The 27,659-nt window shown below is 40.0% G+C and overlaps 1 protein-coding gene across 1 annotated transcript; it reads left to right on the top strand.

Annotated features, from left to right (window-relative positions):
• Positions 1–4,843: 4,843 nt before the first annotated feature.
• Positions 4,844–25,736, top strand: kcng2 (potassium voltage-gated channel, subfamily G, member 2). Its single transcript, XM_026346878.1, has 3 exons — positions 4,844–5,080; positions 12,305–13,205; positions 23,980–25,736. The coding sequence occupies exons 2-3, from the start codon at positions 12,417–12,419 to the stop codon at positions 24,772–24,774; spliced, it is 1,584 nt and encodes a 527-aa protein (XP_026202663.1). The 5' UTR covers positions 4,844–5,080; positions 12,305–12,416; the 3' UTR covers positions 24,775–25,736.
• The last annotated feature ends 1,923 nt before the right edge of the window (positions 25,737–27,659 follow it).

Raw genomic sequence — 27,659 nt, 5'->3', positions numbered from 1 at the left:
TAGTGGACCAGCAGCAACAACACTGTGGACCAACTGCAGACAAGAGAGTGAAGAGTCACTGGTGCAAAGACTAATGACATCCAGGCATGTTCTCTAGACAGTCCAATAACAACTTTATGGAGATTTAAATTTGGTATTGTCTGGATCCAGTTGAAGGAGATGCCCTAATTAGTAAAGATGGACCTTAAGGAAACAATGCACAAAGAAAAAATGATGAGACCAAGAATAGATCCTTGAGGTACCCCTCAAGTGAGAGAAGCTGAGATAAGACAAGGTAAGAAAATCCACCAAAGCTGATTGAATGCTGCTGTTAGTTGAAAAGGAATAAAACCAAGATCACATCCTTGAATGTGGGAATTATGTGATCCACAGCATCAAAAGCAGTACAAAGCCCTGAAAGCACCAGAAAAAAACCCAGAGTCAACAATTAATTAAGGATCATTAAAAAGTTTGTGTGCCGATGCTCAACTGTGATGTGCTTTAAAACCAGACTGAAATATTACAGGAAGACAGACTTTCACTAGAACTTTGAAGAGGAAAGGCAATCTTAATATAGGTCTAAAATTTGAAAGAACTGTGGTGTCTAGGTTTGGCTTCTTTACATGAGCTAGCGCCACGGCATGTGGAAAATCACTTGGGACAAGACATGTGTCAAGGCAGCTACTAATTATAGCCACGATCAATGATATCAAAGACCCCTTTAAGAAGGACGGGAGAAAACTGTATCTAGAGGGCAAGTTGTAGACTTCAGATGACTAATGACTTCTCCCGAGAGACACACACACACACACACACACACACACACACACACACACACACACACACACACACACACAAATAAATACAGGCTGAAAGTGATTCAGGTTAACAGAAAATGTGGGAGGGACAGATGGATCATGAGCGGGAGGTATGCTGTGAGATCTGATGTCAGCAGTCTTGTTAATGAGAACTCTAAGACAGATTCTCTGAAGACATTAACTGCAGTTAGTATCAGAGTAGACTGACCGGTGACAGTATTTATGGTGCTAAATAAAAGACTTTATCTTTGGTAGTATTTCTAGGCTGCTTTTGCGCATTTGTGGTGCTTGTTGGTTAAAAGTAACTGATAAATTATAAGTAATATGAAACATCAATGTAGTAGGGCACCAGACACTGAATGAATATAACCCATCAAACTATCATTAGCCACTAAATAAAAACAGAACCTTGAGAAGATCCTCAAAGTCCAAGAATGCTTTGTGCACATTGGCAAAACCAAGTATCATCAAATGACCACAAACACTTCTCACTTCAGCTTTGTCTCGAACGAACAAGACTTTGTCATACTATTTTCTTGGCTCTCTTCATCTCTTCTTCAGTTGCACTTGCAGGTCTGAGAGACTGGAAACATGTTGTGATCATAATTGCAGGTTTAGCAGCTTGTTACTCACAGACCAGTCACTTCATCTCCCCACACACAGAGGGAGGGAGGGAGGGAGGAAGAGAGAGGGGGGGGAGGGATAGGGGAGCCTACATGATGAAGTCAGAGTTTATTATGTACCCATAAGGCTGATGCAGCATATTTGGACCATGGTAATTTATCACTGTCAGATGCTTGTGGAGAGTGGCTAGAAGCTGTATCAGTGCACCTCATAGTTACCATCATCTATCAGACTGTAAAATCATTTTTTTAATGATATTTTGTTGTGGTTTTTGTATGTGTTGTAGGAGCACAAGCATTTTTCATGTCCACAGAATAGCTGCCTGACTCAGAATAGTTAAATTAAACATGACTTTACACAATAACAAACTTCCATTTTCATTTCATCAAGTGACTGGAACTGAGAACACCTTGAAAAACAAGTCTAGGACAGGAAGCGGGAAGCGTCTGGAGTTTGGCTTGTGTGAGAGAGATGACTATAAGGGAGCAGGTGGCAGATTAATAATGACTGTCGGCAGACAAAAGGGGCCTGGGAGGAACTTCCTCCTTGATGTGAGCTTGAATTAACTTTAGAGACAGAAGTTAGACACAAACAAAGAACGAGAGATAGAGGAATGAAGTTACCGAGTTATAACTCCTAAGAGGAGACATAAATAGATTTTTTATGGTTTTACTGTGAATCTCACCGCTCCATTAAAAAGTCCAATTAACTTGTCTCAAATTTAAGGATGTCTCACTATCGAACCGTCATGACTTTTTTTCACTGAGCTCATCTCATTTGATTACTTTATTTTCAATATAGGATAATTTTCACTCTGTTATCATGCAGGCAGTGCAGGATTCAATTCAAGACCCTTCTTCATGTGATTCCTTCAAGGTCCAGAGTTGGTTAGCACTTTCATCAGTACTGCTCTAAAGTCAGGACCAGAATGGTGTGTCAAGTTAAGTCAAGTAAAAGCAAATTAAAGTCACTGCACACTGTTTCAAAGTGGGTGTTGATTATTGAGGGGTGTTGGTGGGCTGTGCCTTCAAAGCAGGTCTTTGTGTTGGAAAGAAGAACTATGTGTCATGTTTGTTCTTTGAAATGAAAAGTTCAATTTGTAAACAAAAGGGGAACTTCCTAAATCCAGCAGATTCAAGGTTTTTCTCTTATTTGCTGTTTTATGAAACAGAAATTGCAAGTAACCATTATCGTCTTCATGAATCCTTGCTGTCTCTTACACTGGCAATAAGTGCCAAACATGGCTGCCGTTCAGCAAAGGTTACCCACTGTTATCTGCTTCAGAGTGATGATGAAAATAAACTAATGTGATTGCAGCTTACCATTTCCCAACACAGAAGTGTTCTGCTGAAGTGCAGGCTGAGAGGTTGCTGGAGTTTTAAGGAGAACTGAATTAGCACATAAATGTCAGTTCGCTACTCTGTGAGACTGAGCCTGTGAAAATAGTTGCATAATGTACTCTGAACTCTGTGGGAGCATTTTCACATCTCAGAAATAATCTTGTTTGGGCTCTAGGCTGAAAGTTTACAACAGAAAGCTTGCATTGCAAAGTAGAGGCACTGACTTTGCAAGTCAGGTGCACTTACTCAGCAGGGATACATGCTATGGCATTATGCTACACTGAATTGCAAAACATTTAGTGGAGTCCACCAGGCTTTTGTCATTAAGCTTAATCAGCACATGTTTATTCATTTTAAGTAAATCCAACAATTAAACGTAAAACACCCAGTTTTGATTTTCAGACCACATTAGAACTCAAAACTTGACTTGTTCCGATCTGACGTATTTTCAAAGTCTAACAACTAAAAGACTACTCAGCATGCATCGTTTAAGACTTATACCTCTTCAGAGACTGTTGTTTTTTCCTGTTTGAAGAAGATATTAATAATGTAAATGTTCTGCATTAAATATGTAAATGATACTTAAAATTAACAAATATAAATATTAAATAATAAAAAGTAACAAACGTAATGTTTCTAAAATAATGACACAAAAGAAAATTCTGAGAACAACCATAAAAACCTCATAGTGATAAAGGAATTTAAGCCACTGTATATGTTGATTGATTTACAGTATCTGTGGTGTTTAACCCACACAAAGGAATAGAAGTCAATCTACTGAGGCCTCTGTGGCTTTGATTTCTGTTTGTATCTGTCTTGTTTTAGAAGTCTAAATTTATGGAAGTCAATGCTAAAAAGCTGCAGTTTCACTTAAACATAATGACATTGCTAAATAAAACCAGAAATTCAGTCAATAACAGTTAGATTTTTTTTCAAAGGGAAGTCCTCATTATTCTCTTGCTGAAATGCATGGAGGTCAGAGGTCACACATAGCCACAGAGCAGCACCTCTGAAGGTGGTGGGTGTTGATGTAGTGAATAATTTGCTCAGGGACACTTCAGCATGATGAATGGGAGTTTGACTCCATGTCACATGGCTGCAGTGTGAAAAACAATCACCTTTTGTGTTACAATTTTTAGCAGGTAAAATTGCTCCTATTTCAAAATCTGTCCACTCATTTTTTATGTCACCACATTTGCAGCTGTAACCCTGAGCTGTTAGCAGGTATTTAGTAACCAGGTATCACCACTTTTTACTTTAGCATCAGTCAGACTCATTATTGTCTCGTTGCTGTCTCTCATTCTGAATACACTCAGCTCATCTGACATTGTGGTGACAGACAAGGCTGGAATTGAAGAGAAACTTCAGTCTGAGAGACAGGGAGACAGACTTTCAGCTGGTCTGCAAAAGAATACAACTGGATGAATTGGGTGTATCTACCTCTGAGTTTATGACTAGCATGGCTAATGGGAAGGTTTCCTCCAGCCAAGGTGTAAATACTGTGTAAGTCCTAATTCATCAGCTGTGTCTGTTTTTCTTCCGTTTAGGAATCTGTGGATCTCTTCAAAATGCATTTTAAAGAGCATGACAAGCATAAATCAAATGAAAAATGATAATTCATCTGAGATAAGATGATAGTTAAAACATCAGTCACGTGACCGATCAACTTCACAAACCAGAAATCTGTATAGAGAATACGGGTCAGAGGAATCATAATATCAAAATTATTCTCAAAGCAAGAAGACCTAATAGAGGTCAAGCGAATCACATAACAATAACATGAAATGCATAACAAACACTCCCCCTGACGCCGTCAAATTGTACTGAAGCAGTCGTGGTTTCCCGGAGACGCAGTTTGACACCGCGGAGCGGAGCGCGCATCTGCGGGCGCACCTGACGATTCCGAACGGTGTAAACATCAGTGAGCCTTTCACCTGCTCCCGGACACACGTACAAACACACTCACGCACACCCGTGGAGCATCTGCCACGCTGACTCTGACGGAGAGAGGAAGAATCTCACGGAGCCTGTGTTGACGTGGAATAACATTTCAACCTTTGTGGCAGCTCCCATGGACCGGATGGTTGTTTTGGGGATCACCACCGCGCCGCTCGTTTAGTTCAAACATCTCAACGGCGACTTGAAGAAGCACTGAAAAACTCGGTGCGGCATGTGAGCGCTGCGATTCGAGCTCAGTGGGGACTGCGCTCCGATGTCCCAAACCATCTGCGTGCAAAACTCAAAGGTATGCTGCATATTGACGGGTGCGACCGTGGAGGCAAGCTCAAACAGATGGACACGAGCCCAACAGCGCACTGGGTAAGTTCGGGAAGTAGGATTCTTATCCTTTCCTGGTTCATTTGATTAATTTTCTTTAATGCATACTCAAAGAGGACATTTGGCACCATTATGAGGAAAACATTGAAACAATCGAGTAGAGAAGTATTTTCTGTTTCCTCAACTTCAGTGTGTCTGGAATCTGCCGCTGGGTTTCCTACAAGATCTGAAGGCTCTCAGTGAAGGCTTTTATATCGTTTTCATTCTATATTTTATTCATTATAGTAGCAATCTTATAAGCTCCTGATGGAAGCGTCCTTCCTGGTATCTCCACCTGTAATGTTAGTACATTAACAGTGTTACAGGAGCACTATTGGTCCTGTTGACTTGCATACTACACGAGCTCCTGTTTTTCATTGGTGCTGTAAATAGGCTTTTGATTTCACTGTAAATTTGATTACATTCGTAGGAAAGACGTCTAATTGTGCAGCCTCTGTCTCATTAGACAAGCCGTACCTTTCTTGCGGTTATCTGTGGGTTACTAGATTTTCCTGTCAATATTTGAGTAAAGGAGTCACAATATAATTAGATGGGAAGCTTTTAGGACAGTTCTCATCAGTTCAGAAGCATGCCCTATTCTGTTTCTGTATGAATGGTCCGTAAACTGCATGTGCCAGAGCCTCCCTGGGCCTCCCAGCTCATTAACCTGTTGATGTGAGGAGACAGATGTGCCGTCACTATTCTTAAACCACAGCATACACTTAGGAAGAGTGGGCCCTTGAAGGCAGAGAACAGCTAATGACAACATATTGCAAGTTAAATGTCAACATGCTCTGAAACATGGTGGTGCATCAGGTTTTTTCCAAATACTACAGTAGCTCATTTCAGTCCCCTTCTGTAAAGGTGAGGTGAAAGTAATGGGAGGAAGGTGCAATATCCTCCTGGACTATGGTGACATAACATACAGTATGAAGCTGACTCCCTACTTCTGTTTTTGCAAAGAAGCAAACCAAGAAGGTAAAATAGAGAAAGGGGAACAGAGATGTGGCACATTTTTTATGTGTTTGTCAGTAGGCGGCTGTCTTCTTTTTTTTTTATTATTCAGTTGTATAAATGGTATAAACTCATTCTGTGTCCTAATAACCATTCTTCCAGACAAACATAATATTCTCTGCTTTCAGTCTCGTCTCACCATCAAAAAGATCCTTTCCCTTGCAGTGATTTATTCAGCCTATCATCTCCTCCACCCTGTCTCACACTTTGTAAAAATCCAACTCTTTGAATCATCTGATTCACTCACTGTCAGACTCAAAGCACAGGTTTAATTTTCAATTACAGATTGTCATGGAACTTAGGAGAGTTCTGAAAAGCAGCACTGAGAGAGATGTAAATTCTAAAGTCTCCAGCCTTTAAACTGGCAGATTCAATGTTACAGCACATCACAAAGGAAACGACACAATGCAACATGTTAAGAGAGCAGTGTTACAGACAAAAACCCGTCTGTTATAAACCAATCCTGCTACAGGCAACAGTCTTTTATTTTATGTATTTATTTTTTAAAGATATATTTGACATTATTTTGGATCGTGAGCAGTAAAGAGGCAGACAGGATATGTGGAGAAGGTACAGCAAGTCATGCTGCAGAGATTCCCAACAGGACTCAAACCAGGGCGGTTGCAGTGATTTAGCATGTGCTGTTACCATTCAGCTTCCAGGCCACCCATACAGGCTCAGCTTACTATACATGTATGTTTATTGTGTCATCTGACATGAAAAAGTAGAGCATGCAACTGAACCTCATAATCGCACTGGCACTGATATAATACTTACACTGACATCTCAGAAAACATGGTCGGTGTTAACGTAAAACAGAAAATGCACACATTCCTGGGATTAAGGAGAAGTTCACGGCATCATGGCTCATTTTATTTAATGCATTTCCTCAGCTTGCTGGCCCTGTGCCCTTCCGACTAGTCCAGTCAAACTAAGTGCTTCAACTTCACAAACAACTTTCTCTCTCAAAAGCTGCCAGTCAGTTCCACTGTGGAAATGTCGGTACATTTGTCAGAAAACAACACAGTTATTTATGCTCTGTCCCAACAAAGAAAAACGCTCCATACTCACTTTGGTGAGTATCAGTGGAAAGTAACTAAGTACACAAGCAGAAGAAAAGTAGCTCTGAAGAGACCGATCACTCCGATTTAGCAGATAGTTCCATCATAGTGTCATTCAAGATTTCTATTTCTTAAAATAGACTTCTGCTTTGAGAATTTTACAAACATGTAGTTCTGCAGGCAGATACATCATGGGTTGCAGATTTATGCAAAGAGCCATGTAAACTATATTTGCATGAGCAACTGGTGGTAAATGAACAATGAACACTGAGCTTTTAAAAGTGCTTCATCTGCAGACACTGTTCATAACAAGGAAACAGAGAAAGTTCACTTCGATCCAAGTGGACGTGTTTCTTAAAGAAAACATCTTTAACTTCTAGGTTTTGTCAAAAGAAACAGAGACAGTTTTAAAGGTCTTTAACCCTTAATGTAGCATCTGTAACACTTGCACACAAGCACAGAGAAATACGTGAGCTCATAAGCTGTACTCACTTCGCCTAATAAGGATGAAAGGGGTGCAAAGTATTAAAATATAAGCACATGTCCCACGTAAAAGCACATAACAAGCAAAGTGCATTATTGGTCTGGTTTGGTTAGTGTGATTGAGAAATACAAGAAAGTCCTCCAAACAGTAAACAGTCAAACCAGCAGTCTAGCTAAACCTTCACACGGGCGTTCTGCAATGCTCACTATGATAATGCAAGCATGTTGATTTTTACCGGGTATAATGTCAACAAAGTTCATCATGTTAGTTAGCTAATATTTGCTAATTAGCACTGAACAGCCATGAGTTTTGCAGGTATTCACTCAGAGCCACAAACATGAACGTCATGGTTGCACTGATCAACGTGTGAGCTAAATGTCATGCCAGGCCCACTGACAGTTGTTACTGTGTTGATATCCGAGTCTGGATTGAAGCAATGCGTTGGCCAACACTTCCATCCCCAGAGCCATGCTGCTACCATGGCTAAAAGTAACTCTTTTGCTTGAACACTAAGAATTGGTTTTACTTTTTCACTGTTGTTTGCGTGTGCTCCTTCAGAGAGTACATAACTGTGGGCACACAGGTATTTCATAGAGGATTATTTTTGATAGGACTATTTTTCTGAAACACTCATGGTATAGAGACCTGCTAAATAACTGCAACAATATAACAGGAACAACTAATATACAGTGGCAAGAAAAAGTATGGGAACCTTTTGGAATTTGTGGTTTTCTGCATCACTTTGTCATAATATTTGATCTGATCTTTATCCAAGTCAAGAGTATGAACAAATATAAATATAATGATTTTCTATATGATCTTTAATCTTTTATTTCTTTAGTGAGAACAATCATAAAAACCTCAGTGATAGTGGAAAAACTAGGTGAACCCTTGGAACCTGGGAGAAAATTTGTTTGAGAGTGTGGACTAATGTTTTGGTCTGCATAGGTAGAATAAGCTTACCTGACCAAAAGGCGCTTTCAGAGGCTCTCCGATCAAGAATTGTTGATTTACATAAAGCTGGAAAAGGTTAAAAAGTGATTTCAAAGACTTTAGAAATTCACCAGTCTACAGTTAGGCAAATAATCTAAAAATTGAGACACTTTGGAACTGTGCCTTCTCTACCAAGAAGTGGGCAGCCAGTCAAAATGATCATAATAAATGATGAACACTCATTAACGAGGTAATGAAGCAACTCAAGACAGCCAAAGATTTGAAGACATCATTGGAACTGGCTAACATCCGTGTTAATGAGTGTAGATTAGGTTAAACATTGAACAAGCAGGGTGTCTATGGCCAAAAAGCACATTGACACTGCACAGCAGTTTTGGCAAAATGTTTTGTGGACTGATGAAACTATATTGAACTATTTGGAAAGAACACAAAACACTACATCTGGCATATAAAAGGCAAAGCATATCATCACGAAACATCATCCCAATCGTAAAGTATAGTGGAGGAAACATCCTGATTTGGGCCTGCTTTGTTGCATCAGGGCCTGGCCAGCTTGCAGTGATTGAGGGGAAGATGAATTCACAAGTGCAACCAGTTATTAATTCATTCTGAACCTACAGGAGGAATCTTCAAACCAAAGCTGTGAAATGTTCAGTCCCCACCTATAGTATACCTACATAAGTGTTTTCATTTTTGTTACGAACAGACGGACTGGACCAACGAGTACAAACAAAAAAGGTTTATTATAACTCCCGGTCCAAAATGGGGGACACGGGGAAAACTCTAAACAGGCATAAAGACACAAAGTAACAACAAATAACACTGCAGTGACACAGGTAAAATACGAACTAATAAAACCAACAAAAACATACAAAGTACCAACTAATTAATCAATACATAAAAATGCAAATTCAACTCACTAATTAGAAATACAAAGTAACAAACGGAAATCACTGCCCAAGGCAGGAGAACATTAACAAACAGACGAACCAAACAGTATAAAGTATCAACTAAAAACACTGCATAAATGCAGACGAAACAATGAACCAAAACACACAGACTGAACCGACAAAGTAACAAATGACAGTCACTGCAATAGCAGGCAAAAACTCACGATACAAAGTAACAAAATAAAACGCCGCTCACGGCTGACAAACAATTCAAAATTACAAACGAAGACAGCGTCCGTCCGAGTGAACCAGGCCTACTACTTTGCCTGTGTCCAGCTTTTATGCTAAGCTAAGCTACCTATCTACACCACATATCAACAATAGGACCAAACACACTGAAGCAATCAAAGGCTACATTCTTTATTTCATATGTTGCTCCTCTGTGCTTTGAGCTTCTTCTATAGGACCTGACGTGTTTCTCACTGTTCTCCTAGAGTCACCCGTGGGTGCTGAGTCATACTTAATAAACTGCTCTTATCAGAAGCACTTTATTGTGCCACTGTGGAGGTGCTGCTCTTTGACCCCCTCCCAGTGGCCTGTTTCGAAATGATTGGCCTCACAATAGACGAGCAAACTCTGAGGGTAGCTGGAGGGGGTGCCACTCTTAATTTGTTGTGAGGGTGCACAGTGTCCCTACATCAGCCCCACTGCCTCGGGTCCAGTACAGTCACATTTAGCGAGCAAAGCATCGCTGGCCTGCTGCTGAACCTGCCTGTGTTATCTGGATTGTCTATACCAGGGGTCTCAAACTCAAATTACCTGGGGGCAGCATGAAGCATAGTCTGGGGGAGGCTGGGCCGCATCAGGTTTTCCACAAGAAAAGCTTTGTTTAAAAAAAATCCTATCTTCTCAAATCTCTTTATTTTTATTTTTTAATACAAAATAAATAAAAATATAAAAAAATAATAAGAAAATAAATCGGTAATAAAAAATATAATAATAATAACAATAATCAAAATAATAATAATTACATTACTCTAGTCAGCAACTAAATGTGGTTTCTATATCTGCTGTATTCGGATTCAAATGTCTGTATTAATAGTTCTTTAACCTTTAATCTTCTTCTGAACATCGCTCTGTGACTGCAGAACACATTAGGCTGCATTGAGTTCGTTACTTTTCTTTTAATACGCCGCGAACGCATCACTTTGACTTATAATGTCCCGCTGATCAGCAACTTAAAAAAACTTTTTTTTAAGTGTTGTGAACGCAGCACGGTGTTACGAATGTCCGCGTGAGCTTTATAGAAACGAGGCCGCTAGCCAGGCTGAAAACTCCATGGCAACGCTGCTGTAACTCATCAAGAAATGTTTCTCTGTTTGGATGGAGCCCGGCCGATGTCCCGCCCCCGAGACCCATATACCCCACCGTGATTGGTTGGTTCGATCAGAACCGCACCAACACTGTAATACTTATCAAACTGGAGGGCCGCACTAACATTAAACTATCATTTTAAGGCGGGGGCCACAAATTATCGTCCCGCGGGCCGCAAATGGCCTGCGGGCCGCGAGTTTGAGACCCCTGGTCTATACTGATGCATTGTTGGCTAAAACAAGAAATGTCAGCACAGCTTCCTAAAGTGGTAACTGAACCTAAAGAGCCTTTTTTCAGAAGATATGAAAAGAATCAGTGTGCACACAGTGACATATGGGTGATTGATGAGAGAGTGATGACACTGGTCTGACTCAGCAAAAGCAGCAGGGAGTCAGACATTGCTGCTTTGATGGGCTCAAAAACATCAAAATATGTAAAGCTCAATATATTTTTTAATACTTGATGAATTAATATATGAGCAGGTACAGCACGGTGTGATCTGTTACTCCTTATTCCTTCATCATTCTTCTTTATTCTACTCTGAATCTAGTAAGTACATTCGAGGGGAAGTCATTTGATGTTTTTACATTTTGTGCTGTTAGTTCTTTCTTTACATAAGACACGTTGTCACAACTTCCATCAAGAGCAGTTCACCAAAAACTTCAAGCTCTCTTTTGTCCCCTCCATCAGTCATAAGTTAATATGTATGTGGATTTTGTTGGACAGCTCAGTATATGTATATTTGGCTCTGCGTGCTGTGAGTAGGTCTAGATTATAATGCTGTTTTCGTACAGTTTGTTAAACAGTGCTTTAGATTGTCTCATTTCACAGCCTGATGATGCAGTAAATAGAAAAACAGTGTTATTACTGTAATATCTCTGTTCAAGCCGCAACTTGACATTTGGCTGCTTTTGTGCAATTAGACTCAAGAGAAGTTAGATTTGACATTTCTCTCTAAAAATATAGATTGTTTTGACTTACGTGTCTTCTTCCCCAGACTGTTTATTTCTGTTTCTTCTGTTCAACAGTAAAGCTTGTTTAAAGCAGTGATGATGCTGTTATGTTTATCACAGTTTACTAATCATCATGTAAGTTCTTCCTGTGCTTGACTGGATTTCCTCTCACAATATGCACACAATTAATAATGAGAGTAAATAACATAGACTGAATGTCTGTACGTCAGAGATGTATGTTTTAAAACAACAAAATTAGTCACATACAGTAAAAAGAATATCTTTCAAAGTAGAGGCCTTTTTAGCACTGAAAGTGCAGTACAAGGTTAAAGACATTTATAAGAAACATACTGACTCCTTTCATGCACTGGATTGTCTGGAATGTGTGATAGAGAGATGGATACATGCTTGACAGAATAAAGCTGTGCAATCCTAGGGATGTGTATATAAAGACGTTACATAAATATAACCACTGACTTGTTATTTCTGTCTTACAGAGACGTGCTGTGTTGCTCAATGGGTGACAAGCTCCCATTCACCTCACGTACTCTGTGAAGCCCTCCTTCCATCGCACTGTGCAGGACAGGTTCCTCCAGCAGATTGGCAGGGATGTACCAGGAGGTGGCCTTCCTGGCAGGAAGCACTGAGCAGCGTTTCACCACCTTCCACTTCAATCGTGTGGAGAACCCAGAGGAGATCACCTCCAAGAAAGGTCTGTTTTACAAGCGAGCCCAACTCTTGCTTCAGCCTCAGCCCCGCCAGCAGGATGGAGATGAGATTGGCCTGGCTGATGGGGCTGCCATTATCAACGTGGGGGGCATCAAGTACCGCATCCCCTGGTCAACTCTAGAGGAGTTCCCTCTAACACGACTGGGCAAGCTACGCAGCTGCAGCAACGAGGCAGAGATCATGGACGTGTGCGATGACTACGACGGCAGCCGCAACGAGTATTTCTTTGACAGAAGCCCGTCGGCTTTCCGCACCATCGTGACTTTCTTGGCAGCTGGGAAACTGCGGCTGCTAAGGGAGATGTGCGCCCTGTCCTTTCAGGAGGAACTGCTTTACTGGGGTGTGGAGGAGAACAACCTGGACTGGTGCTGCCTTAGAAAGCTGCGTCTCCGGCAGGAGGAGTACAAGGAGCAGCAAAGAATGGAGGAAGAGGAGGCCGAGCTCACCTCTCCGCAGTCCTGCGAAGAGAGCCAGCAGCCTCCTGGAGCTGGAGTGCAGGAAGAGACCCGTACGGGGGGCTGCATGCAACGACTGAGGGACATGGTGGAAAACCCCCACTCTGGCCTCCCAGGGAAGATCTTTGCCTGTCTCTCTGTGTTATTTGTAGCCATCACTGCTGTGACGCTGTGTGTCAGCACCATGCCTGACCTCAGAGAGGAGGAGGAAAGGGTGAGTTCTCTCTCTAGTAATCAGTTTCAGTAATAACCTTTTGACTTAACTTTCAGATTCAATTTAAGTTATCTCATATGTGAATCCACATATTTGGTCTTGGTAATTACAATACTGAAATTAGTTCATTTAGCTGAAGCACCAGCACAGGGCATTAGAAAAATTTGCCACTTGTAGTCCATGCAAAGATGTGAAAGCAAAGTGGTAAAGTAAAAATCTAAAACATCATGAATCACAGAGGGTAAAATAATCCATTCTACAGTGTGTCTTACTGCAGAACTAATATAAATACCATTACATAGATGCAGATACATAGATGCAGGAGCCCACATACAGAGTCTTCATGAGTTTTATTGTAAATCATTGTAATAGATCATCAAATTGAGGCGAAGGCTCAAGGACAAGGCTTCCTCTTCTTTCACATGAATACCACATTATTGTATAGTTCCCTACATCATGTATGTGAAAACTGACATTGCATACACAACATGAAGATGATAAAAAGGCTATTTACACATGTTTAAATGAATAAATAGTGTTTTCTGGTAATAGGTATACAGTTCTATATTTGCAAAATCTCACAGATATTCTCCCTGTGCAGTTGATTAACTTGACCTGCTTCCAAAAATTAAAATGAAATAAGCTCCTTATTGGTAGATAATGTGGTAATGATGCAAGTCATAACGATGAAATTCTAAAAGGTTTGTTTCCCCAAACCTTACCTAGACCAGCTGACCTTACATTACATTTAAATATTTGGCAGATGCTTTTATCCAAAGCGACTTACAGGTGAGGTACAAAGCAAGAAAATATCTAAGCCAAGGAGAAGAACTTTAAAGTAAAGTGCTGTTGACAGAGCTGTTTCAGTTTCATGAGGTGTAAGTGTATATTTATATATATTTTTTTTCTAAATAAACGTTTTAATTCAAGAGTTCTGTTTTTAGCAGGTTTTTGAAAAGAGTTTTTGAGAGTGAGGCTGAGCGTGCAGAGGTGGGTAGATCGTTCCACCATTGTGGAACCACAGAGCTAAACAGTTTTACCTGGGATCTTTTGATGTGAGGTGAGGGGACCACAAGACGGAGTTCGCTTGCAGAGCACAGTGGATGGGAGGGATTGTAGACCAGGATGAGGGAGTTCAGGTAAGCTGGTGCTGTTGAGTAGATTACTTTTTAGGTAAGGATCAGGGCTTTGAACGTGATGCAGGCAGCTACAGGAAGCTAGTGCAGAGATCTGAAAAGTGGTGTGTCCATTTTGGCTGATTAAAAATGAGACGTGCTGCTGCATTTTGAATCCACTTAAAGAGTTTAGAGTTTCCCTAAATGTTAATCTATCTATTTGCAGTATACCTCAATCAATCTGTAGGTGATATGTTTATATGCTTAGAGCAAATACAATATTATACTATAATAATAATAATATACTGTCAACTGAAGGAAAACGAGGATGACAAATCAGCAGCCTGAAATTTCGAAATAAACTGACGTTACACATACAGTCCCTGCTCTCTAATTAGGTCTAAAAAAAGAGTAGAGGACGTTCACTTGTTGCTACCTCAGGCTTTTGTTCCCATTAACTACATATGTTGTCACAGCCCATGACAAGTGGAGTTAAAAAAAAAAAAGAAAGCATATTAAAGCTGACGATGTCTTCGTCCTGAGTCTCTTTCATGTCCACCTTCGCCTCTGAGACTTCAGAAAGCCTTGGAGATCTGACTCCAGAATGTTTTTGTACTCTGTCTGCACTAATTCACCTATTGAATGGCATCAGCAGAGCAGAGCATAATTAAAGAAGAGACCTGCAGCGTTGCCCTTTGTCAAAGATATGTCTTTATCATCAGGCCGGGAGTGGGTGGTAGCACGAAGCATATGCGCTTCAAAGGGGAAATCAATCAGAAAAATTAAGTGGCTGTAAGCTGAATAAAGACTGGCTTAAACAAAGTATTCATTTAATCTGCAATTAAGAGTCATTAAGAGTCAATACACACCTGTATGAACCTGCAGCTTTCTATCTATCTGAATCAGGAGGCGCAACGAGCCCGATGAAGGACACACACTCCCTGATCTCTGGACAGCTTAAAACGTGTAATTGTGGCACCAATTAAGCAGCCAGAGATGCCTGAAAATGCGAGTCTCGCTCCTTCTCCAAGAGAACATTAGGTGGTGGTTGTTCATTAGGAGTGAGGACCCAATCTGAGTCAGCCATGGGAGGCCACCTCCAAATATGTTTGTGTATAATGAGGTGGCTGTGTCATTCTTGGACACAGCATAACAAAATGAGTGGAGGCAAACCACACTCTGACGCTCCTTCACAGCTGCCATGAACAGTGGAGACGCTAAGTTAAAACAAAGTGCCAACCTTAAATGCCAATGTGTGAGTTAATGTGAGGTGACACATTGCTAAAACTTTTTGATCCTAAAGGTATTGTGATTATATTTATGTCCCCAGCAGTTGTGGCTCTGAATACATATGTATGAACTTTACTACATGAATGTTCTCGATTCGCACCAATGTCAGTCAAAGCATTAATGTTTCCCAACACTTCCAGCTGGTGGAATCCAACTGGTGAATTGCTTTTGCTAATTCTTTCATTTGAGTCCGACCACTTATTCGTCCAATTATTTACTCCTCTATTACAGAGCATTCTGCTGTCCATTAGCTTTGATAGCTGCCCATTTATGTCTGCACAGATCCTCCCTGCACTAATGAATCAAATGAAAAGATAATTTCCTCTGATGCCCATTACAAGATGGTGATATATCTTGTGTTTGTTTGTTACGTTATTCATGATGACAAACCTCTCTAAACCTTGTTTGTGTTTGGATAACATTAAATCTGTATTTCTGAATTTTCAGATTTTATTAAAATACCACCAAAAGGATCTAAATAATCGGCATTATGCACTATATCTATCATTAATTAACTGTTCATTAACAGTTAATTAACAATTATATTGCTACTGTGTTGCCAAAAGGTTGCTTGTTCAGATTGGTATAAACAATGGTTACCATTCATTCAAGTCATATTTGTCCAGAATGTGTTCATCTTATATTTCTGTTTTGTCTCCATCTAGTCCTGGGATTAATCTGGCTCTTTAGCTGCTAAATTCTCCACTATGATTTACTTGATGTTATACTGCCAAATTGCCTGTAGCTAACACAGAAGCTGCACTGAGGGGTCATACAATCAAAAGCTGTACAAAGCTAAAATATGGCAGATAGTTCAGTAAAGCTGATGGGAACCAAGTTAGTTAGCTGTCTTTGTGGTGTTTTGGCACTACAATCAACCCAGTTCCACATGGGAGGAGACTCAATAAGTGATTAGATCCACTATTAAAATAAACATATTGATTTTTGGAGCTTTAAAATCAGCTTAACTAGAATTATATCACATAATTAGTCCTAGCCCACATGCTCAAACCATCTCAACTTTATTTTCCAGTAAATAAAGTTATGTTATGAAGCTGTCAGACGTCGATTCTGGCCTAAACTAAATTGCACTGTGAACCAAGAGGGCAATGCAACCTAAACCCAGGAAGCGGCCTTCCATATTCGCTTAGTCACTTGAGCTGGAGGAGAGAGTTCGGGCAGAAACCAGAAGTTTTTAAGGAGCTGCCTGTGATGGAAAGCACTTAGCTTGTCTGTCTAATCTAATGTGGCTCTTAGAGAAGCATTCAGTGGCTGAGAGACTGTTCTCTCCCCCTCTGTCTCTCACACGCAAGCAAAAAATAAAAATGTGCTATATTGCATTTCACATTTTATGGTCCCTCATCTACACTCTCTGGATGAATAGAGGATTACACATCTCAAGTGTTTTGTAGAGCTCTTCCCTCAGAATTGCCTTCTCTGTTCACATAAGAATTTTTGAAAACTGTGTTCTTGTCCCTTTTATCTCCTACGAGAGCCCCAGCTATGGATCTAATCTTTCAGTGACTCTGCTCATGCCTCACAGCTCCAAACACTCTATTCTAATGTAAATCCCATCCACTTTAAAGTACACTTCTACAATAACCATACTTCATCACCGGGGAACGGGGGGGCCAGAGCTCAGAGCTCAGAGGAGGTGGACAGGTGGAAGAGAAATGTGTGCCAATGCTGAATGAAAATAGAGAGAATTCTTTGTCGGTCTATGCTGAAAATAGGAGGTGCACATCACTCATTCTGCATGACTGTGAATCAGACATAGTGCTTTTCATGTTTAGAGAACTGTACGATTTATCATAGTGGTAATGATTTGTGATTCTCATCCAGTGGTTGGTGAATAATTTTCAGTGAGTCAAGCGATTTCTTTTTTATAGTACAAACAAGATGGCTTTCCATTCACCAGTTTCATGCACATTTTCAGATTGCACATTAATCAGTCAGAGTGGAACAAAATAAAAAAAGATTTAAGGCACAAACACAAACATACTCCATTGATTGAAGCTCTCTAACTGTAAATGCACAGGGCAGGAATACTATTTATAGTTGAACATGCAAAACCTATTATCTAACATAATAGTTACTATTAAGTTAGATAAGTAAAATGTCCTTTGGAGATGTGGACTGATTACAAAATATGTTTCCACCATCTAACATTAGCTCATTCCAAGATAACTTGGCTGTGTTTCTGCACAGAATTGATGTATGGCTTCCTGCTTTCATAATTTTAGCTTGCATTTCTGGATTCAGAACTGAGAACTGTGTTAAATGGTCATTGTAGTAGAATGATGGTTGCTCATGCAAAACCACCTGAAATTGCATTGTATTGTACAACTACAACTGCCTTTACCAACTGATTCACGGTCGCCCACTCTATATGAAATCTACTGTAAGTTGATTTAGCCTGAGTAGCAAATATTGCTCTGATTTATTATTCTACTACTGTAAATCCCATTCTGACATGAACTTAACAACACCTATTGCTAAAACTAAGGTAGCCTACTTCTGTCTGGTATGTTGCCATTTGGATTAAGGCCATTTTACAAATCTTTGACCTATGCTTTAGGTACATTTAACAAAAAGATGCTTCCAGCTATGAGCACTCTCATTGATCTTCCCTGCAGAGCTGCAGGCACTCCCAGCTGAACAGCCTCTCAACACCTGAAGAGGAACACTATTGACTTTGAGCATCAGAAAAGCATATGCATTAGTAAACAATGTCAGTCTGTCAAACAGTGTCCAGTAAAACCAGACACATTTAATATATGTAATACCTGTCACAAGATATTTTTTCCAGTGTAACCACAAAGTAAGCACTTTGCTGTGTGGAAAGAAATTGACTGACGATTCTGCATGGACATGAGGGTACACTTGCCAAAGTCTAATCAAAATATGAAGAGCGTTTTTGAATCTAGGATATTGAGTTTTCAACTCATGTCCAAATGTTGTGCGCATGCGGAATATCACTTCAAATATGTAATCTTTTTCCTTAATAATTTTCCTTGTAGTAACCCCTGTGAGACATTTTGGATTGTCACAGCCGCAGAGAGAGTATGAAGCCTATAAAGAACAGTGTATGGATATCAAGTGTAAGAAGTGCTCCTATTGTTGCAGGTGAAAGTGGTTTCAGCTGTATCAGATGTACAGATGTAAAACTGCATCAATGTGCAGTTGTGTGCAAACACAGAAAATGCCGGTCACACAGTTCTCCTGCCCTGCCCAAAGAACTGACTGTGATAAATACATATTGACAAGCAGCAGAATTGCTTGGGTCAGGGCCAGTGCTCTCTCTCTCTGTGTGTGTGTGTGTGACTTATAGCCTTGTTTTCATGCTATTGAAAAATAAATACATTTATTAAGCGATTAGAAATAATGAATTCATGTCATCAGCAGTGGTAGATTAAACCTCTTCTTTTTTGCCTCAGACGGTGTTTATTATAGTCTTTAATAAGTTCCAGACAAAGTAATCATGGTAATGTAATTATTAACACAGAGTTTGAGTGGGATTGTTTGTGTGCTAATCAAGATTCAGCATCTCAAACATACAGAAGTACTGAAGAAAGGCACCCAACTGCAAGCTAAAACAGGACCAACTGATATTAGGATTTGGTCATTTCAAGAGATGATTAAGCACCCACCAGATCACTAACTTATTAACTTTATGCAAATGTTGATCTTTTTTGTCATAACTTGTGTAAAATTACTTCCATCTGCTTCCATTTCTCCGTCGGGCAGGTTTCTCAGTACCATCCTGTGCTGCAGGCATCCTGGTTACTTGCAGTAACCTCAAAGCCAGAGTTCAGTGTCACATGAAAGTCATTTAAACGTTGTGGGAGAAATAATAAGAAGGTGTTACAAATATTAGATAACACCTATATAGATGCTGCAGGTTACTGAACATGTTGGCTCCGTTGACTCACTGCTGCTCCACCACAACTGTTGTTCTCACCAAACGTTGTTGCAATCTGTGTTTTCCACCGCCCGGCCATAGGGAGTGATGGCGAGGGCATTAGGGCTAGAATGAGGCAAATGGGCTCATTTCTTCTCGTGACATGCTCCCCGCACACATAATTGGGGGTAGAATAAAATACCTCTACAGCTTGACCATCAGCACTGTACGCTTCACTGCCCAGCCTGCTGATAACCAAACATACTGTATGTCATCTGATGCACACATAAATATACTGCATATAGACACATATTCAAGTTATTACTATTACTATTACTTACATTTGTTACATTACATTACAGTCATTTAGCAGACGCTTTTATCCAAAGCAACTTACAAGTTACAAGGGTAGGCAGGGCAGCGTGAGGAGGTCTTGCCTAAGGACCCCTACTGGAGGTAGCCATAGCTGGGATTTGAACCCCTGTCTCCCACATGGGAGGCAGTGATGTTACCACTACACTAACCAGCCGCATTTGTTCTGACATTCTGCTGTCTGTGCTGTTTTGCAAATCTCAGGTGCTGGCACGAGCGCTGTTCCATGAAGAAGACATTCTCGTGGATGGATATTTATTGTTCATGTACATTACAGATACAGTGTTTAAATCGATATGTACATGGTGGGAGGGGAAAGATATAACATAAATAAGCAGGGTAACATTTGTGCCAGTGAGCAGGAGCAAGGCAAGGTAAAAGATAGACTTTTTGGTCTCTATATGCCATTACTTTTTTTTTTGGCGCAGAAACAGTTGGTAATAAAGCCTTTTTCATTCTGTATCCCACTGTTCTCAGTTTATTTAAATATTATTATAATATAATATAATATTATTATATTATTATATATACAACTTGCCCAGCAGCTGATCCCTTCATGTGCAAGAACATCCTATTATGTCAACAGCTAAATGTGGCACCCAACTGCATGTTGTCCCATCGTATTTAAACATTAAAAACACAACTAGCGCTAAAAGGGAAACTGATGAATTGAAAAAACACTACTTTTCATAGCTGATTGTAAAAATCCAGAAGCTTCACAAGCAATCGAGTATTGTTCTGTAGCAGGAGTCTAGTTTTGTAAAGAGGCATATTAAGATGATTTCTGGCCGAGAGGGAAAAGTGTCGCAATTCAATCTGTGCACCACATCACACAACACACACAGCAGAACCCAGTGAGGTGAACAATCTGTGTGTATATGAGTGTGTATTGAGTGGTAAATAGATCCATTAAAAGACTCTGTACTTCAAGTCCACTGCTTTGTCAATCACGCCCACTTGAGCTTATCTGCAGGGATCAGACAAGGAACGGTCCCTTCCTGCATTGTTTGGTTTACATGCTTGTCTTCAGCTGAGACAGGGTCAGAGTCCCCTGATCACTGAGACGGATAATTGAGTGCTTTTAATTTGATCCTCTGCGGTTGTGCATACATCAGAGGCTGCTCAGTGTGGGGAAGGGGGCGGTAGGGAGTGGGCATACGCACTCAGCAAGAAAGCCCATGACAGAGAACAATACAAAATCTGCTGGTCAAATCAGAGGAAAGACACGCTAGCAGTCGCAAAATGTGTGACAAGCAGACAGGCTCCTCAGTGGACGGCGAAGAGCAGAACGACAGAGGTGTGAACCAGACCGGTTAGCACAGATAAATGAGTGAGGCCCTTAAAGGATTTGGACAGTAGCACACATACTTATTTTGGCTTGAGATTCTTTATTACTTTGGATGTGAAATGACAGCATGTGTTTAGAGGGTGGATTTCAGCTACAATTTGAATCGTCAAGCTGTAACAGCGCGTCAAGCTTCGGGCTTGCCGTGGTGCTAAAGGGAAAACTGGTAGAAGGGAAAATAGGTTTGCATAAGGTCTGCCACAGGAGCATGGAGATGGATTTAGACGAGAGATCAAGAGCAATGTACACAGAGTTAACTGACTGATACAAGATGGAAAGAAAGGGGTAGAGAAATTATGATACTGAAGATGTAAAAAATATGACACAGGCTTGACTGAAGGCAGATTTTTACCACGCTGACTGAATAAAGGGACTGTTTTTCACAGCACAGTGTTATTCAGCCTTTATAATCTCTCCAAATGTTTTTGGCATTCCGAAAAGAACACATATCAACACCGAAAAAAGCGGTTTTCTGCTTCAAATTGGCTTTAAAAAAACGCTCAAGCTCAAGCTGACAATCTGTGTTCCTAACCTCGCAGTTACTGTATTATTTCATGTTTTAAAATAAGAGTATGAAGCCAAACTTTTAGTTTGTTAGCAGCTGGCTGGGGACCTGCGGTACTGAGCTGAGGGTTTCAGCCAGTGGAGAATATCTGATGTGACTCAGATTAAAAGTGATTTATGTTGGCACGCTCTGTTTTACCTGCTCAGAAGGAGGAATTGAGTGTATTTTGTTGTTGTTGATAGGTCAAACCTTCCTGCAGAAGGAAACAGTATTTTTCTGTAAAAAGAATTTTACCTTTCAAATATTGTGGATGAGCTTTTGCAATGACATTTTTCATAGACATGCAATATAATGGAAGTAATAAGAAAAAAAAAAGAAACAACTTTTTATCCAGATACCACCTGAGGTGAAGCGATGTACTGTACTGTATCTTGTGTACCACATCTGTTATATCAGATGTTTATCAGTCACTTCCTCACAGTCCCTCTCAGAAGCGGTCAGAATAATTTTCTCTGATCCTTTTTGAGCTGATTATGTGTGGCAGGTATTCATTCTTGGCTGCAGGACAGATTTTCTCCCTTGTTGAGTTTTGCAGGAAACATGTCAAGAGATGCTATGAACTCATTTTCATTCATCATGAATTGATTTCCTCTGTGGCAGCAAAACATGTTAGATCATCCATCAGAAAGTCCAGGTAAAAGTGGAGTAATCAAAACACAAACTCTGAAAAACTATTAACAGACTTTAAAACACTTACTGGTTCAGTAACTGGTTGCCTGCATTATGCTGCTGCTTCTGCGGTTGCTGATTTCTTGCTAGTTGGATATCTGTGGTAAGGCTGCACGATTTAATTTAATGAAAAAGTGTATATGTAACGTACAAAAACCTAACCCCTGGTATTATTATTTTAAAGATGTGATCATCACATCAAAACACATCTAAATCTACTTCTAAGCTTTCATTGTAGATAACCTCACACTACTAAACTCTGTGTTTCAAGAAAAGAAGAGTAAACCTAAATAAGTTATCTACTTCAATCAAGTTAACTTAACAAATTCAAAGGAGAAGTAGTTTACAGGGACAAAAAGAAAAGGGGGAAGTTTAGGCCAACTCACCTCAGTGAAAGGGATGAATATTGGACAGAAATGATCACCCCCTGAACCACGTTCAAAGTAGTTATCTGATAACCATTCATATTTAATAAATGCTGAGTAAGCCTTATTCATTTTGATCTTGACAAATCCATACACTCCTCGTGTATCTGCTGTTTAGCAGTATTTTTCTGCTGATGTTGCTGCCATATGAAAAACTGCAACTCCAGCTTTGCCAATCATTTACATGGTTTGGTAATGGGTTGAACAAGTTTGATGTCTGGAAGGCAAAAACCAGGGTGAAGTCAAAACTAAGTGCATATTGTTAAAAATGTATGAGGCTCAATCTGAAAACTTTTTTCCTGTGAGCATGGTCAGTGGGATTTACGTCTCCATGGAGCAGAACTGTTGACTGAGCAAATGTGAAGGGAAATGGTTTGCAGTTGTTGACACTGTTCATATGTTTCTGCATTTGGTTGTTTTGTATTAAAGTTTTAAATAGTTTTCTTCTATTGATTTTAATTATTATCTACACAAAAAAGCAAAGAATTGGTTTTAGTCATTAATAACACTTACGTAAAAGCAGAAAAATGAAAAGCCTACACTTTCTTATTTCTTTCTATGCCTCCTCCAGGGACTGACTTTAAATTAATAACTAAGCAATCTCATGTAATTATATATTCAAATATTTATGCACATGATTTCAGCAGTTTTGAAAAAAAATATTATTAAAAGACTGGCTGTTTCAGCTGTACTAGATTTAAGTATCCACAGTATTACAGCAGACACAGCTATGTCTAATTTGTTACGTAATAGTTTGCACATGTACTGTATACCTCCTACAGCCTTCAGCTCAGGTTTGATATGTGAGTCAGTGATGTCTGAGATAATCAAAGCCTTTGTTTTATGCTTCATGAATCTTTCAGCAACTTCGCAGTTGTACATTTGTTCTGCTAAAGAACAAACTCACCTTTTTGTTGTGAGATCAAGCGCATCTGATCTAACGTGGCACACACCGATTCTTAATTACTGACTCCATGCGACGTCTTCGCCTCACCTTTATCTGTATCAAGCTCTTTTGGAGTCATTTGTTAAAGGGTGTTACGCATGATGTAAGACAACATTAAAGTCTCTTTCTTTTTTCCCTTTCTGCAGGGTGAGTGCTCCCAGAGGTGCTATAACATATTCGTGTTGGAGACAGTTTGTGTCGCCTGGTTCTCCTTGGAGTTCCTGCTGCGATTTATTCAGACCCAGAGCAAGTGTATGTTCCTGCGTACGCCTTTAAACGTCATTGATGTGGTGGCCATCCTCCCCTACTACATCACCCTTATCGTAGACTCTCTGTCAGGGGGAGTGAAACCTGCGGCCTCAGGGAACAACTACCTGGAGAAGGTGGGGCTAGTCCTCAGAGTCCTGCGAGCTCTACGGATCTTTTACGTGATGAGGTTGGCCCGGCATTCCTTAGGCTTGCAGACGCTTGGTCTGACGGTGCGGAGGTGTACACGTGAGTTTGGCTTGTTGCTGCTGTTCTTGTGTGTGGCCATGGCCCTTTTCTCCCCTCTGGTGTTCCTCGCTGAGAGTGAAATGGGTGCCAAGCAGGAGTTCACCAGCATCCCTGGGAGCTACTGGTGGGCGGTAATCTCCATGACCACAGTGGGATACGGAGACATGGTGCCCAGAAGCATTCCCGGCCAGGTTGTGGCTCTCAGCAGCATCCTGAGCGGCATCCTCCTCATGGCTTTCCCTGTCACTTCCATCTTTCACACCTTCTCTCGCTCTTACGTGGAGCTGAAGGAAGAGCAAAACCGAGCCCTGAGGCAGAAACCAGACTCTCAGGACAGCACCAAGTCTCAGAACAGCGAGGACTCTCAGGAGACAGATAGCTACCATGGCATAATTGAAGTCACCGCATCAACCATGCAGCGGAGGAAGTCCATAGAGGGCTGCTGAGATTTAAGCAAAACGTAGCTGCTCCGTCTATCTGTGTTCAAGTGGAAGTCTGGGAGGTCTTCACACCCAGCGCTGAGGCTTTAAAGATGACAGCAGCAGGATTGTCAACAGAGAGGACGATTTCTTCTCTGGAGATTGAGGTCTCTGATTTGATCGTATGAAACACTTTTGCACTAGAGTGTATCTGAGTTTCACAGTTGTACAGAGTGGTCTTTTTTTGCACAAAGCTGACTTTAAAAGAGGGGTAACAATATTCAACAATATATGATATTTACTATTCAACAGCTGAAGTCAACTGAATAAGAATAATAAAACTGACTCTGACTGCGATTCAGATTTGGGATAAATCTGTGCTAAAGAGAAATCTAATACCAAAACTACACACTGTTCAGACCTCAGACTATTTATGTCCTCATGTAGCTGATTTTGAGAGAACTATTTGAAAGAAAGATGTTTGCTAAGTTGTGAGACATGCAGTTTGTTGTAGTTGAACTGAAAAGTGTTTATGTTATTACTCAAGTGTCATATACACTACCAGTCAAACGTTTGGACAGTGATTTCTCTTTTTTCTTATTATTTTCAGCATTGTTTGTTAATACTCCTCCATGTTTCACAGAGGGAACCACAAATTTAGGAACCCTCCGTTCACTCAGGCAACTGATGGCCTAAAGCACATTAATAAAGCTAGGGATATCCCTGATTAACTCTTGACAAGGCAGTCTGTGAATAAAAAACAATTCCAGGTGACTACTTCTGTCATACGTGTGCCAAATGTAGCTACTTTAGACAATTGAAAAAAATTAAAATAGGGAAAAAGTATGTTCAAACTTTTGACTTGTAATGTATGTGCATGATTATTAAAGCACAATTACTTGCAATGAAGCAGAGCCAATTAATGCCAACATAATTAAACAAAGTTAGTGTGAGATTAAAGGGCTATACAGTTGGGGAGTTTGGTTAAATGGTAAATAACATGATTAATATTACAATTATCTGATGTTTTAAGCATTAGTATATATGTATGTGCTGAAACTGAAGCTACAACCAAAATGAGCTTGGCTTAGCCTGACATACAGACTAGAGTCTGAAAGAAAAAATAAAAGCCTATCAGTACCTCTACAACTCACTAATTCTCCATTTAATCTAACAGTAGGTTTGCATTTTTAGTTTTTGGATATGATGTCACCTGTTAAAACTTCACAATCTTTGATGATTATGTAAAAACAGGCAGAGCTATCAGTTTGGGAAAAGGTATGTTGGTGTATGTTGTTGCCAATCCTCTGTTCACATATTGGCAGTTAAAAGATTGAGAGTAAGGTCCTATATAGTTTGAATCGTTCCAAAGAGGCTATACATCCACCCTGGGGCAGAGAAAGTAACAGACCCAAAATGCTACAGTCTAAACTAATTTCAGATATTGCAAATAATTTTCACAGTCTTGCGTGATTTGCTCATATAATTGCAAATACAGCACTTGTTCTTTTTCTTTGACTCTAGTGCCTTGTACTTTGATGTGACACAAAAAAATAACATTTACCCAAATTGTTGTCAAGCTGGAACCAAAGCAGCGTTAAGTGCATGGCAGTGCAAATTAGGTTTAGATATGTTTTAATGAGCTGTGCAGGTCGTAAGGAAATGTTTTGTCTACCAAGTCTGAATCGCAGTCACTGGATTAACTGAGTCATTAAAAAGCATGAAATTAATACACAGAACACACTTTAAACTATTATAGCTTCAATATCTAGGTTTTAATGGGAATGACTGTTTTGACGAGGAAGGGATGGTGCTATGGAACATCATTTGAATAGAAAGTCAGTTCAAATGGATTTGTGCTTTTGCGTCATAAATTCATAGCTTAAGGAACAGCCTCTTTTGAAAAAATGTAATAAACATTATAATGAACACAGTCCCATGTGGAGAGACTTTGATTTATGAATTTATCATACACAAGCACGCTGAAATTTGCAAGACAGTATGTGCTGTACTTCTGCTCTTAGAACATCCTAAATTGGTCTGTATGTGGCTTGCTTGATAGTTTCTTTCCACATCCGTTATTAATAATAAATGAATTCTGTTTCCAGGCATGATATCGGCTCAGTGCACTGTAAACTTGATAAATACTGACAGTGCTTCAGTGATGTGTTCACTTAGACTAAATAGGAGCATGTTCACATGTTCACACAGTTCTCAAGGTCAAGCTGAACATCAGATTAAAGGGATAAATAGACTGATCTGAATTCACCTTATGGCTGTTATATTTAGCTACTAGTGCACTTTGGAGTATGTCTCTACAATAATGTGAATATAAAGTCAGTGAAAGAAGATTTTTTTTTCTTTTTTTTTTTTGCACTGTCATAGCAAATATGATTATGCGTGTATTGAAACTTCATGGATTTAAGTTCAAACTTCACTTTACTTTTAGCAATGTTTTGGTCTTCACCAACCCCTAAGTATTAGTAGCTTACTATCTATGTAGTTTACTACCGTAATCTAACTCAGTGGTAAAGTAACTGAGAATTTCTTAATATTTTGTTATCTAAAGGACAATTAGTATTATTCTTTGTGATGGAAGCTGATCCTGGATGTTACTTACTTTATGAATGTTTCAGGCAAGTGCTAGTTACTCTGCCCTGTGCTTCGGTTTGGGGAAGGTGGCAATCCAGCAACCCCAGCCTGCTGTCTTAGGTAGCATTTCATATGAAACCACACAATCCTCTCAGGAATCCTGGCCATTCAATCCTGCACAACTTTAGACCTGCAATTCCTGACCACTTGGCCACTTGGGGCAAACAAATTGTGAAGACTGGCATAGCACTGGAAGTTCTGCAAGTCTCCATGATGCCTACAAATCATATACATTGTTCCAGAAATCAGATATTCTTTTT

This window comes from Anabas testudineus, chromosome 11 (assembly GCF_900324465.2).
Source record: "Anabas testudineus chromosome 11, fAnaTes1.2, whole genome shotgun sequence".
Lineage (NCBI taxonomy): Eukaryota > Metazoa > Chordata > Actinopteri > Anabantiformes > Anabantidae > Anabas > Anabas testudineus.
Note: the sequence above shows the minus strand (reverse complement) of the source record. Positions and strands in the feature narration are given on the sequence as shown.